Source organism: Lissotriton vulgaris, chromosome 7 (assembly GCF_964263255.1).
Source record: "Lissotriton vulgaris chromosome 7, aLisVul1.2, whole genome shotgun sequence".
Classification (NCBI taxonomy): Eukaryota; Metazoa; Chordata; class Amphibia; order Caudata; family Salamandridae; genus Lissotriton; species Lissotriton vulgaris.
In genome coordinates, this window is record NC_141695.1 from 1,671,667,093 (window position 1) to 1,671,680,661 (window position 13,569).

At 51.8% G+C, this 13,569-nt stretch overlaps 1 protein-coding gene across 2 annotated transcripts in view; it reads right to left on the minus strand.

Annotated features, from left to right (window-relative positions):
- Nucleotides 1-9,127: 9,127 nt before the first annotated feature.
- The window catches only part of CSNK2A1 (casein kinase 2 alpha 1), a 139,692-nt gene continuing 135,250 nt past the window's right edge, over nucleotides 9,128-13,569 (minus strand). For both annotated transcript variants that reach the window (XM_086932722.1, XM_086932723.1), the window contains exon 13: nucleotides 9,128-10,387. In XM_086932722.1, the coding sequence (XP_086788848.1) occupies nucleotides 10,272-10,387 (116 nt within the window). In that variant the 3' untranslated portion in view covers nucleotides 9,128-10,271. The remainder of the gene's footprint in view (nucleotides 10,388-13,569) is intronic.

The following is a 13,569-nucleotide window of genomic DNA, read 5'->3' on the forward strand; positions in this document are numbered from 1 at the left end:
GAAGCACCCTCGGCTCGCCTAAAGACCCAGCTAGACGCCGAGACCGCGGCAGCGGAGCGCCGGCGGCCGAGCAGAGGAGGGGCCTGAGGAGAACGCCTTCAGGAGGACGAGGAGGCCTTGAGACTCCGGCCGCGGCAGAACAGAGTGCAGCACCCGTCTCGACGGAGCAAGTGAGGCACTAGTGGAGCCTCGGGCAAGTTCCTGAGTCGGGGGAGCGACCGGAGAGAACTAGCAGCGGCACCGGAGCGCCACAACCGACGTGGGCTGATATGCAAGGCCGGGGACGCGGCCTGCGGCTGGAGCGAGCCGAACCCCCGCAGCGGACTGAGCATACGCAATTCCGGCCGCCGGAGGAAGGCAGGTGAGGGGCCGACAACAGCGAGGGGAGCAGTGGTGGACGAACGCCCTGGGGCACGGATGTACAGCGGCCAGAGGGAGAAGTAGCCCAGAGATCAGGCCCGCCCGGAGACCAGAGGCCTTGAGACCCCGGCCGCGGCAGACCAGAGTGCAGCACCCGTCTCGACGGAGCAAGTGAGGCACTAGTGGAGCCTCGGGCAAGTTCCTGAGCCGGGGGAGTGACTGGAGAGAACTAGCATCGGCACCGGGGCGCCACAACCGACGTGGGCCGATACGCAAGGCCGGGGATGCGGCCTGCGGCTGGAGCGAGCCGAACCCCCGCAGCGGACTGAGCATACGCGAATTCCGGCCACCGGAGGAAGGCAGGTGAGGGGCAGACAACAGCGAGGGGAGCAGTGGTGGACGAACGCCCTGGGGCACGGATGTACAGCGGCCAAAGGGAGAAGTAGCCCAGAGATCAGGCCCTCCCGGAGACCAGAGGTTCGCGGGGGTGCGACCACATGGCGGCCTGCCTGCACCACAGTTAACAGACGTAGCGCGCCTCCACGGACTTGGCTGGGCCCTTGGTGGCTGTGAGGCGTGGCCGGTTGCGGGCCCTCGGCCCCGGGACACGAACCACAGAGCGGGTGAGGAGCCGAAAGGAGCGGTTGCCCCCCGTCCCCCCCCCCCCTCCGCCTCACGAGGAGGAAGCCGGCCGGGTGACCTGGGGGACCCAGGCCCGACCGAGGGCACCGGCTGGGCCATAGGAGAGACCGCTAGGGCTCACGGGCTGTGACCGGCCCCACACGACAGGGGCACCTCAGGACTACACCGGCACGCGGATCAGCGACGCTGCAGAGAGTGGCCCCCGGGGCGAAGGGCACAGCGACCCGAGGTCGGACGGCGGGTCGGTGGGTGTACTGGGTCACCAGCAGACGGCAAGGGATGGCAGTGGCGCAACGCTGTTGACAAGGGCCGGTGAATGGACACGTTCCCGGGGGCCCCATGGCGACAGGGACAATGATGGCTTACTGAAGCGGCCCGAGGACGGAGAGAGGCCCGAGCGCTCGCTGCGGAGAGGGTACAGCGGAGATCCCAGGAGGGGCTAAAGCAAAGTTTGAGCACACACGATCCCCTACAACGGCGAAGACGACTGACAGAGGCTCACGGTCAGGTCGGTGCTTCGCGGGGAATTCCGGCAGGGATCTGCCAGGCAGCAGCAGGAGTCAGACGGGCCTGGGAGCCGCAGCAGTAGCGATAACAGCCTGAGGCCCGTGGGGGGTGTGGGGCCGAGCCGCGCCAGACTGGTCGATCCGCCACGTGGTTGGACAACAGCTGCGGGTGGCTGCCACGCTGTGACTGCATCTGGGGAGTGCAACGGAGATCTGTGGCAGGGGCGAACGGTCCGCTGCGCTCGCTGGGGCTGACAGACTGAACAATGGAGTCGGGGGAGGTACCCCCCCCCCCCCCCCAAGGTGGGCAGCACCCTTGTGCATTTTTGGCTGCCGACTAGGTCCAGAGAACGGACAGGCCTTGCTCGAGAGGTGCCCACATCTGCAATGGCCAACAACAGGGGGAACAAGAAAGGGGAACGGACATTGCCGGAGATGATGAGCAGGGGTGCGACGAACCAAGACAAGGGGCAACACTCCCCTGGCCCTTCACGAAGCTCGCTGGAAGCAGGGGATAGAGAGCCACCGGTCACCAGGTCCTTCCTGGAATCACTCCTCAGTTCCCTGCGGGATGATTTTCAGACACTAAAACAGGAAGTGGCCGGAGAAGTTCGGGAGGTGCGGAGAGAGGTCAATAGCCTAGGTGAAAGGGTGGCTACTATGGAAGGATCCGGACACTCCAGGGATGAAGAGATCGGACACCTGCAGCAGGAGGTGCTGCGCCTAAGGGACCAACAGCTAGACCTCCAGGCACACAATGAAGACCTTGAAAACCGGTCCAGCCGGAACATCCGGGTCCGGGGAGTGCCATCCAGGGAGGAAGGGGAGGACGTTGCCGGATATTTGCAAGGCATGTTCCGGGAGACACTGGGTGAGCCAGAGGACTTCCCTATCAGAATCAACAGGGCACACAGGGTGGGTACGATGCGCCGGGCCTTGGCGCCCCCGCCTGACATACTGGGCTCCCTGCCGGACTTTCCGCTCAAGGAGCGGATCCTTCGTGAAGCAAGGAAACAGCGATTGTTGCAATTCCGGGGACACCCAGTTGCTCTTTATCAGGACTTGTCGACAATTACACTTCAGAAACGTAGAACATTGAAAATAGCATCAACTTCGGTCCCTCCAGGACACATGTGAAGTGCTAGGGATCACCGCGACGGATGAAGAAGCTCACACGCCTCGACGTAGGCGTGTCACCAGAGAAGGCTGGCAGAGAGTCCCTGATCATCGGTCCTCGACCTCATCTGCTAGACCAGATTCGCCCACCATCCGAGCTGGAATGGAAGGTGCGCTGCGAGAGGCGGCCGGTGATGCTGTCCTGAATGATGTTGCCCTGACGGCCTAAGATGTCTCTGGGCGCGGTGCGGGAGGTGGCCGGAGACACGGCATCTGGTAACATTGCACTGATGGCCTGAGAACACTCCGGGGGGAGATCGACACAGCTTTCTCAACAATGCAGGTTTGGGGGTCCAGGGGAGAGGGGGCGGCGGGTGGGTGTGTAGTGACTGGACATCCACTTAAGTAACTTTCCACAGACTTGTCCACTGAGGACTGGACTGGGAAAATTGGGTTCTGGGAACAGTTGGTGGGATGGGATGGAAGGGAGGGGGGTTGTTGGGGTAGTTCCGGGTTTGGATTGGGGAGGGTTGGAGGGGTGGGGACGGGGAGTTTTGGGTAGGGGTTGGGGAGTTGGAAGGGAGGGGGTGGGTCATTCAGTGCACTATGCAGGTCCTAGCAGCTTCAGCGGCATTCATATACCTTGCCTCGCCCGGGCGGGGAAATTACGCTTTCACTTACACCTTCTCCTATGCCTCCCGGCACTTTTAAGGTGGTGACCCTTAATGTTAGGGGCCTCAACAACCCGGTCAAAAGGCGGGCAGTATTGTCTCTCCTGGAGAGCACTCAAGCTGACGTCTGTCTCCTTCAAGAGACACACCTACTATCACGAGACACTCACAGGCTGCGCTCACAAATTCCCAACACAGTTTTTCTCTTCTAGCACCACTAAGACGGCAGGGTGGCAATCCTGGTGGCCAGACACTTTAAAGGGGAAATCCTTCACAAACACGCAGAACACAAAGGTCGGCTGTTAGCATACCGGTTTAGGATTGGAGGTATCGCTTTTACAGTTGGGTCCCTGTATAGCCCTAATGAACAGCAAGAACTTTTCCTGCAATCAGCGCTTGTAGACATTACTGCTTCGCAGGATAGGCATGTTATCATCGGAGGAGACTTTAATATGGTTTTTGACTCAGCCATGGATAGATCTGTGCAACGCTCCCCGCAGGTCGGGGAGTTCTCAGCCGGGTGTAAGGCGCAGCTGTCGGAAGTAGACCTACACGACCTCTGGCGACACATGCATCCCACTGACAGGGGGTATTCGTATTACTCCCATGCCCACAAGACGTACGCGAGGCTAGACCATCTCCTGGTCACAACTCCGGTACAGGCTTTGGTCTCTACGTCGGACTTGGGAGTACTGTCCTTATCGGACCATGCCCCGGTCTCCGCCACTTTGTGCCTACTGCTGGAGGCTGGTCCTCCCAGAACATGGCGCCTCCGAGACACCTTGCTACACAGGAAGGTAGTGGTTGACCGCATCGAGGGAGCGATCCGAGAGTATCTGTCCCACAACGATAACCCTGACACCACCCTAGCAACGCAGTGGGCAGCCTTGAAGGCAGTCCTTAGGGGGGAATTTTTGGCAATCTCCTCTGCTGAAAATAAAGAACAGGCCAAGAGGGATGAACTCACCCAGCGGCTCCGCAAGCTCGAACAGCTGCACCGCAGGACGGGGGCCCCCAGAATATGGAGGCAGCTTAAGGAGGCAAGGAAACTCCTGGCGGCCCTACATTTGGACCGCGTGGAGTACGCTGCACTTAGACTGCGCCATACATACTACACAGGAGGGGACCGCTGTGGCAGACTGCTGGCTAACAGGCTCCGAGTGGCGCATCAGAGTCAGCTAGTGAAAGATCTCTGACCCCACAGGGACGGTAGTGACGGAAGACGCCCATATAGCTGAAACGTTCAGCAGATTTTACTCGGATCTATACGCCGGAGACCCGCCGGATGAAACTGCGACGTCCACATACTTGGACTGTCACCCTGCCCTCCCTGGACCCCTCGCAGGCAGAGCACCTAGATAGGGAAATCCGAATAGAGGAAGTAATTTCCGCCATCGTCAGACTCAAGCATGGCAAGGCTGCGGGACCGGACGGGTATACCTCGCTTATTTATAAAACGTTCTGCACGACACTGGCCCCGATCCTCACCCGCCTTTTTAACTCGTTCGCTGCTCCGGGGGCCCTTCCAACTGACCTCCTGCGAGCCTCCCTCATGATTATCCCCAAACCCGGGAAAGACCGGAAGCACTGCAGCTCTTACAGGCCGATATCCCTCTTGAATGTGGATTTCAAACTATACACAGGGATCCTTGCGGCCCGACTGGCCCCCCACCTACCGGGTCTTATAGATCCGGACCAGGCGGGATTTGTTCCGTGGGGGACAGACGGTGGACAGCACCAAGAGGATCGTTCACCTCTTGGAGAAGGCCTCTCGGATTCCAGGAGAGAGAATGATGCTGGCGGTGGACGCTGAGAAGGCGTTTGACGAGTGCACTGGCCTTATCTCGAACAGGTCTTGATTAAGGCGGGCATAGGAGACAAGTTCCGCTCCATGATCCTTAATTGCTACAGATTACCGACTGCGGTGGTGTGAGTGAATGGTTATAGTTGGAGGAGCTTTAACATCGAGAGAGGTACCAGGCAGGGATGCCTGCTCTCACCATTGCTCTTCGCCCTTTATATGGAACCATTCGCCCAACGGGTGCGTAACAATCCGGCGGCGACGGGGGTGCGGTTCGGGGGCTTTACTCCCACCATAAGCCTCTACGCGGATGACATCATACTATCGCTAGACGAGCCCCGGACGGCCCTGCCGGCTTGCATCGAGGAGCTGGGCTCCTTTGGTGCAGTCGCGGGTTTTAAAATTAATATGGGGAAATCTGTGGCTCTGGACATCTCCCTTATGCCAGCCACTAGAGCTCACCTACAAAACCAATTCCCCATGCTCTGGTCGTCGGAGCTGGTGCCTTACCTGGGGATCCAGATGGCCCCCACCTTGCCGGCCATGGTGACTGCTAACTACACCGCACTGGGCAAGAAGATCCGGGAGGAACTAGGGCGATTGAATCGCGGCACTCCTGCCTAACCAGGAAAAATAGCTGCTGTCAAAATGACGGTCCTACCCCAGGTTCTTTACCTGTTCCGGGCCTTGCCGCTCCAGCCACCGGTCGGGTGGATCCCACAGCTACAGGCAGACCTCTCGCGCTTTATCTGGCAGGGCAGGAAGCCCAGAATGCGCAGGGCTCTCTCTAGGTTAGCCCCAGAGGCAGGAGGGCTAGGAATACCGGATCTTCGTAAGTACTTCCAAGCAGCACAGTTGCGCTATCTGGTAGAATGGAGCAGGTGGGAGTCAGATAAGCACTGGCTTTTCCAGGATCAGGCAGTGGCGGGCCGACCCCTGCAGGAAGTCCCGTTTCTACGCCGGCCTCACCGGCCCGCGAATCTGTATGCCGCCTTTATCACCAGAGTACCCCTGAGGGTCTGGGACGCCACCAACCTCGCACATAATCTCACTACATTCCCGTCACCACTTACACCGTTGGTGGACAACCCGGACTTTACTCCGGGGATGGAAAGGGGGCCTTTACCCACTGGCGAGTAGCCGGGTGTCGAGCCCTGTGTCATATGTATGGCCCAGAAGGAGTCATCCCCTTCCCGCACTTTCGACAGGAATGCTCATTAGCCGAATCTGAAAGACTCCACTATATGCAGGCTCGCCACTGGGCACTACACCCACAGGTACGGGAGTCGGCCGATAGCCAACTCCTCCCATACGAGAAATGGCTTCTGACACGTACATCAGACTCTAAATTGATCACAGATCTCTATAGGCTACTGCAACCACTTTCCTCACACCTCTATAACCCGGGAAGAGAGCGCTGGGAACGGGAGTTTGGCAGGACACTGAGCCACAAGGAATGGGAGCAGATATCCTACAGGGCAAGACACTCGGCATACCACATGGGCCTCACTGACAGGCTGACTAAGGTCTCTACCTACTGGTACTATACGCCGGAGCGGGTCCATGAAATGGACCGTAGCAAGGAAGACACCTGTTGGAGAGGGTGCGGACACCGGGGCACACTGACACATTCTATGGGACTGCCCGCTTCTAGAGCCTTACTGGAAGGAAGTGTTAGACAAAATTGATTCCCATTTTAGCACAGAACTGCCACGCTTCCCCGCATATACCCTGTTAGGGCTCCCAAATGGGTTGATGTATCCCCTCAGATCACGCAGGGGCAGACCGATAGCTATCTCACTGGGTTCAGCAGCTCAGAACATTTTATTACACTGGCGCACTACCACGATACCCTCTCTCACGGGCTGGCTACATAGATTATGGCATGTATTGGGCATGGAGAAATTATCACTCCCAGTAGCGGGGGATATAGAGGAATTTAACGATCTTTGGCAACCATTCCACTCTCTGGGACATGAGTTCCTTGAATTCAGTGAGCAGCAAATACCTCCGCCTCTTGAGGCTTACGAGCCCTGCAGCACCGACCTAGGTGGATAAGGGATCCAGCTCTCTCGCTAAGGGCGACCTAGGTAGACGGCTCGGAAATGACCTGCGCACTGGACGATGGGTGGGCGGGGGGTGGGGGTTTCATTGGGGGGAGAGTTTGAGGAGGGGAAGTAATTTAACGCTGCAACAATGCATATCCTTCAATGCCGCTGCGGACTGGCCCACGATCGAACTGTCCTTTGAAGATATAACGCTGTGGGCGCGGCCTTGTCCGCACTGACCTGATGCCTCATACCTTCTGTATGTTTGTCCATGTATGTTGCACCAAATAAAATACTTTAAACATAAAGAAGTTTAGTTTTGGTTCCGAAGTTGGAGTAGAGGAATAACATACAAACCCAATGGCGGAAAAAACAATCTGAAAATGGAGAAGATGCCCATGCACACTGTAGTCCACACTGTAGTCCAGGGGAGGAGTCACCTATCTCGTGATACTTTGAAGACTCTTCCAGGACAACAAGGTGCAATCATCCGGACCCAACACTAGGCGGCGATCTATGCACAAGATATGAATTCAGCAGCCCACATGCCTCGAACGCAATGTTTGGACCAAGTTCCCTTTAAGGGCATTACAAATTACTCCATTGAAGGGCATTACAAATTACTTCATTGAAAGGCATTAACGGCTCAGATGAAGCTGGCCCTGGTTGAAAAACCCCAGTCAACAGATTTGTATTTTTCTCACTAGTGCGAAATTGCTATTCTAGAACTTCAGATACCCTCTGAAACACCACCGCAAACAAGGCACTTTCTACCATTGTCAGTCTATGTGGGGTAGCTCTGATTCAGGAGACATCTAGCCCACAGCACTTTGGAGGTTTAAAGACAATGCTTCAGTATAATAAGGGGGGCGTAAGTCGTCCCCGCCATAATCCGTTCCTTGACAGACATGAAAGCAAAGCAATGAATCAGAGTCAAAAAGAGACAGAAAACTCTTATAGGATTGGCGCTGTGGTAGAAGTCTTGGACTAGAGACAGAGGGCATGCCAACTGGTTGCACTTTTGCGATTTTTTATTATGGCATGGAGTAGGCCAACATCAGTTAGAGGTCTGAGATCTAGCATCAGCGGTTTTAATGCCAGGCATAAACCAGCGTCGACATCCTAGTCTATGTGGGTTGCAGAGGGCAGACCAGTAGGCAGAAGTTGAACTGAAGACCTCTGCAGGCCCAAAGGTGCACCAGAGGGATCCTGAAACACACTGAAGATTTGCAGCAAAGCATCTACACAGGCAGCAATTTGATGTAGGGGTCAAAGATGGCCCAGGAAGTTCAGGCTGTGCAGGCACCAATTTCGGGGCCAGGTTAGGTTGAGACCGTAGAGCATCCTCTAATCTTGCTGCCTTTGTGCTTTCTCACGAGCGGCAGGATAGGGGGGGGTCTAGTCTGGCTTGGTCTTCTTGGGCCTATATCTAGAATTCTACTAACCAAAAGACTACAACCAGGTAGTGGACTTTTCACAAGAGCAGCCTCAAGACTGGGACCTACCCTTTTGCTCGATGATTTAGGGCTGACATCCTGCACCGGAACCACATTTGGGTGCATAAAGGCACACTTGTCACATGACCGATTCGAGTCTGGAGCCCAACCACCAGAGAAACACTTTGTGCAGATCCTTAACCAACAGCTTTTTCTTGCAGTAACAAGATGGCTTGAATCCTGTTTTTGCTGGGCAAATAGTTCGTCAGCAAGCTGTTGTAGAACATTTGTTGTAGAAGACTGAAAGTTGGGAGCAGCGTTTGGGATCTGCGCTGAAGGGTGCAAAACATAAAAAACTGATCTTCGGGATCCTGTCTGGCACCTGGGAATATTTGGAAGATACATTACACACCATTATAAGAATCCATCCTAAGAAATACATATAGGCGCTATACAGAAGGCATAATAAGTAAACTTAAATGACCCTAAATACAACCAGTGACCTGCCGGGGCATTGGAAGATAACATTTCACAAGGAGACATTACATTTGATAAATAAAACCAAACCTTTATTTACACCAAAGTCCATGACTGGATCTTTCACAAGTGGAGGACAGAGGGTGTCTATGTACAGAACGGGTAAGCAGGGATGAACACATATTCCCGCCCCCTCCCCATGAGGATTCAAAGTTTACCAATGAGGCGAAGTCTGTCTGCAAGCTCTTGCCAGCTGTCCGTGCATATTTACAGGCCTGCACAATCCAAATGCTGAATGAAAAGGGACTTGGGCACCGCAGAAGCTCAGCATAATGGCTCCTGGCACCTACCTCTGACCATCATATAAAGGGTACAAACAAAAATCCTAAAACCCTGCGACAAACTATCTTAAAGAAAAGAGTAGAACTGGGCAATTTAGGTTCAAGTTCATCTCCCACAGGGCTACACTGGAGAAACTGTACAGAACAAGAAGCCCCTGCTCTCCAGTGTCGACAGGATTTACAGTTTATAAGTTTTAAATTAAAACAAAAAACATGCAGGTAAGAAATGGTAGGATTCAGTCATGGAGAGAACACAGGCACTCATTCCATTCTAGGAGGGGATGGCAAGCTACATTCTCAGGAAGGGTTGAGGCAGAAAGGACGTGGGGAGTAGTTTCATTTCACATTAGCAGGGCACTGCTTGAAACCTGCTGCAGTAGCTCTGACACTTTGGGTCACATTTCCAGACCTTGGGTTTTCCCCATTTCCTCTGGGCATGGCTTTAAAAATAAACCATTAATGTTTAAAAAAATGCAAAGATTGCAGATTTGTCCATGAAGCTCCAGAGAGAAATTAGAAACAGCTGTGAAGAGGCGAGACCAAAAGACAGAGCATGAAAAAATCCCACCTGAAGAAAGACCAGGAAATTGGGGAGGAGGTGGGAAGAGAAAAAAAATTTGCTCTTGGATGAAGAATTTCCACTTTTAACAAAAAGCAAAGTCTTTTGTTGAAGGACCCTTTCTTGCTGCCTGGGCAGCCACGGGCCAGTGTGAAAATACAAAAAAAGTTCATGTAAAAAAAAAAAAAAAGTCATCCTATAATTATTGTAAGATATAATGACAGAACTACTATAAATCCACGGGCAACTGCTTAGATGCGGAGCTTGTGAAGAGTCCCCACACTCCACTGCATGGGCAGCAAGAGATGCTGGCATTACTGTGGTGCACCAGCTGTGGCTGCAACCGGCGTCCCCAGGCTGTTGGCGGCAGAGATGACAGGTGATCCTGCGAGAGGTCCCATGGGCGATGAGGTTGGCACCGTAGAAATTCCTAAAAATTTGAAAAAGCCTTTTAATGCCATACATAAAAGCCATAGACACATTTACAAAGTTTATCATTCTCCGATATAAAAATTTACTGATTTGAATATATATTTTTTTTAAACGGTTAAACTCCGCCCTTCTCATAAAAATCAATTTAGAACGTTTCTTGTGGTGCTGGTACCACTAGTACATGTGCATACAAAAGAAATATGTGCCGCAGTTGACTAAGGCAAGTCACAGTGACCATGATTTCACAAGTGGACCACCACAGTCCATACTTTGCTTATAAACCCTGAAAGTATCTTAAGAAAATAATTATCTATATTATATAGGGATAGTTTGTGTGCTTGATAGCTGCTGGCAATGGCTTTAACGTCGATGACGCGATCTGTATCTGATGCATACTGAAGAGCAAACAAATTAAGACTATCATCCTTGGAGTAATCGAACAATGTGAGAACATACAGAAGCTTGGATCCTGCCAGTTGCTTAAAATTGGTTGACTTTCTGATCACTCATTTGCCTACTTCTTACTCTTGTCCCAGCTTGTCAATCTTGTGTCTGTCCCTCCCATGAGGAATAGCATCTTTATCTCGAGGACAATTAATAACTACTTTTTTAATTTTGACTTTAGCACCCCATGGGAGGGTCCATGCATTTTTTAGCCATCTCCCTCATGTACTTCTCTGTCTGCACTTTGTGTTGTTCTGTCACCAGCGTGCTTCTCATGGTGGGCTAGCCAATGTGCACTTGTCAGAGTAGCTTCGGTCCCACCATACGGCTCATGTATTGTATTGCTCCTTCCCCGCCCTTTCCTTCTAGCCTCCTGTTTCTTCCCCTCACCCGCTTTCAAAGAAATGCTTTCACACTTTTTTTGGTTACGGATCCAACTCAGATTGGCACCTAGAAGAAAAGTGCGGCTGCTTCATTATGTAGGTGAGCGTATGTGTGGCACTCATGCATTCAAAATGACGCAGCCAGCCGCCTCAAAGGCTTTGAAAAAAAATTCTTTAGCCATGCTGCACAGCAGCTGCATTGCTGTGCAGCATAGCAAAAAAACACCGAAAGTTAAGACCCAAAAAGCGAGACCTACTAGCTTTGGCAAAGGTTGTTTAATATTCTTGACTGTTCCTCTTACTCTAAGTATCCACCTATGTGACATGCAGCACTTTAGAAAACGCCTAATACAAATCCATATCTCCTTCCATTGTTGTTATGGAGAGATTCTAAAGAATACCAACAGATGTCCCCGCCTTAAATAAACAAAGGGCAATAGCTCCAAGATATTGAAAAATTCACCCACAGAACAGCTCCACTGATTTTCTATTTATTTATCATTATAAAATATTTTATCATTTAAAAAAAATATATATATATATATACGCATATCAACCAGCACATAGAAAAATTCATTCTGAATGCTGATAAATCAGCGGAAAAACTGGAAAAACCCATCTTCGCGTCCAGGCGGAACTTCAGAAATGCCCTAGTTAGGGCCGCTGTGCCCCCGGACTCCGGGTTCACCCAGAGATCCATCACAGGATCTAATCCTATCAATGGGAGTTACAAATGTGGCAATTGCCACGCATGTGATGCCGTTATAACTATCTCTGTACTTGTGTGGGGCAAGAGAAAGTTTCTCCTTAAGGAAATGACAAACTGCCGTACCACCAATGTTATCCGCCTCCTGCTTTGCCCCTGCCGGAAGGGTTATGTTGGTGAGACTGGTAGACAATTCAGAACGCGGTTCAGCTAGCAGAAGTCATCCATTCGTAATAATCGGATGGGAGCTCCTTTGGTTGCCCACTGGAATGAATTCAAACATGCCATTGAGGACCTCAAATGGCTTATTCTTGAACGGGTGATCTGCCCCAAGGATGGAAATGTTGATGCCCTCAGTGGTAAAAGAGGTATTCTGTATCTTCACTTTACAGACGGCGACCACAGGTTTGAATGAATGTCTTCCGTGGGAGAATGCCATTATTTAATGGCGGTATGGCCCTCGATCCTTATGTTTGCCATATAATTCTTCATACTCTTTCTTCTGAAACTTAGGGTGATTGTTATATACCCCTGGTATTGTCACTGAAAGGATTAATCTTCCTGATTAGTCCCTGGTATGTCCTTGTTTTGATTTTTCTATACTTTATTTTTTCTTTTACCCCTCTTGGGCTTTCTATTTGCATGTCTAACATTCGACATGGTGGAGGTTAGCTCCTCTCCCAGGTCTGTGCATTGTTTTTCTATTTTTTTATTTTTTCTGAGCACGTGTTCCTGCCCTTTGTCACTTTGATGAGCAGCACACCGTTGTGATTGCTACTTTAGATGAGCTGCTTTTTCATTTTTCCATCTAATCTAGTGGATCTTTGGGCAAGCTACTCGGTTACCCTTGTTGGTGTGCTTGTCTAGATGGCGTATGGCTACTCCACCCAGGGGACCGGTATTATCATGCCCACTTTGTGTTTCAGATTTAGTACAGCCCTCCCCCTGGGTTTAGGCTCTTTTCGTTATCTGCTGCTTGCACTTTTATTTGGTATTTTATCATTCGTCCGAACAAAAATGATTCAGAGCTACAATTTAGGGTTGGCCGCTTATTTATTTCATTTTCGTGTCCGTTTTTTTATTTTTTATTATGGTTCCAGCTTTATATTTTGTACTCTTGTTTTTTATACATTTTGACATGGCGGACGCCTCTCCTCTATTTCTCAGAGTCAGTTTTCTTATTATGTGGAATGCAGCTGCGTTCTGACACGATACCTAGCCCCGTTGGAAAATAGCCGACGCGGGTTTCCTTCTTTCAGGCATTATTATACGGTCTAGCTTTTGCTCCGTCGGCCCAAGTGAAAGTTGTTAAGAGCTCATTTCGATCGGCTGGGTTTTGTATTTAAAGGAGAGCCGCAATGGGCATTGCTTTATCAGCATTACCGACTGCGGAATTTATGCCCTTTTTTCTAGTGAATACGGTAACAAGGTAAGCGGGGTGTGCGGGAGTCTCCTTATATTCTATTCTTGTCACGCAGTTCTCTATTGCCCGCCTTCCTTATTTATGCCTAGGTCCCGACTGTAATTGCCTCTGACTACATATGCTTTGGGGCCACTTTCTCTCATATCCGGGACTCCTGGCAGTGGTTAATTCTACTGGAATACCGATGGCTCAATCTTCCAGAAAGTGATATCTAGGTAAGCGGT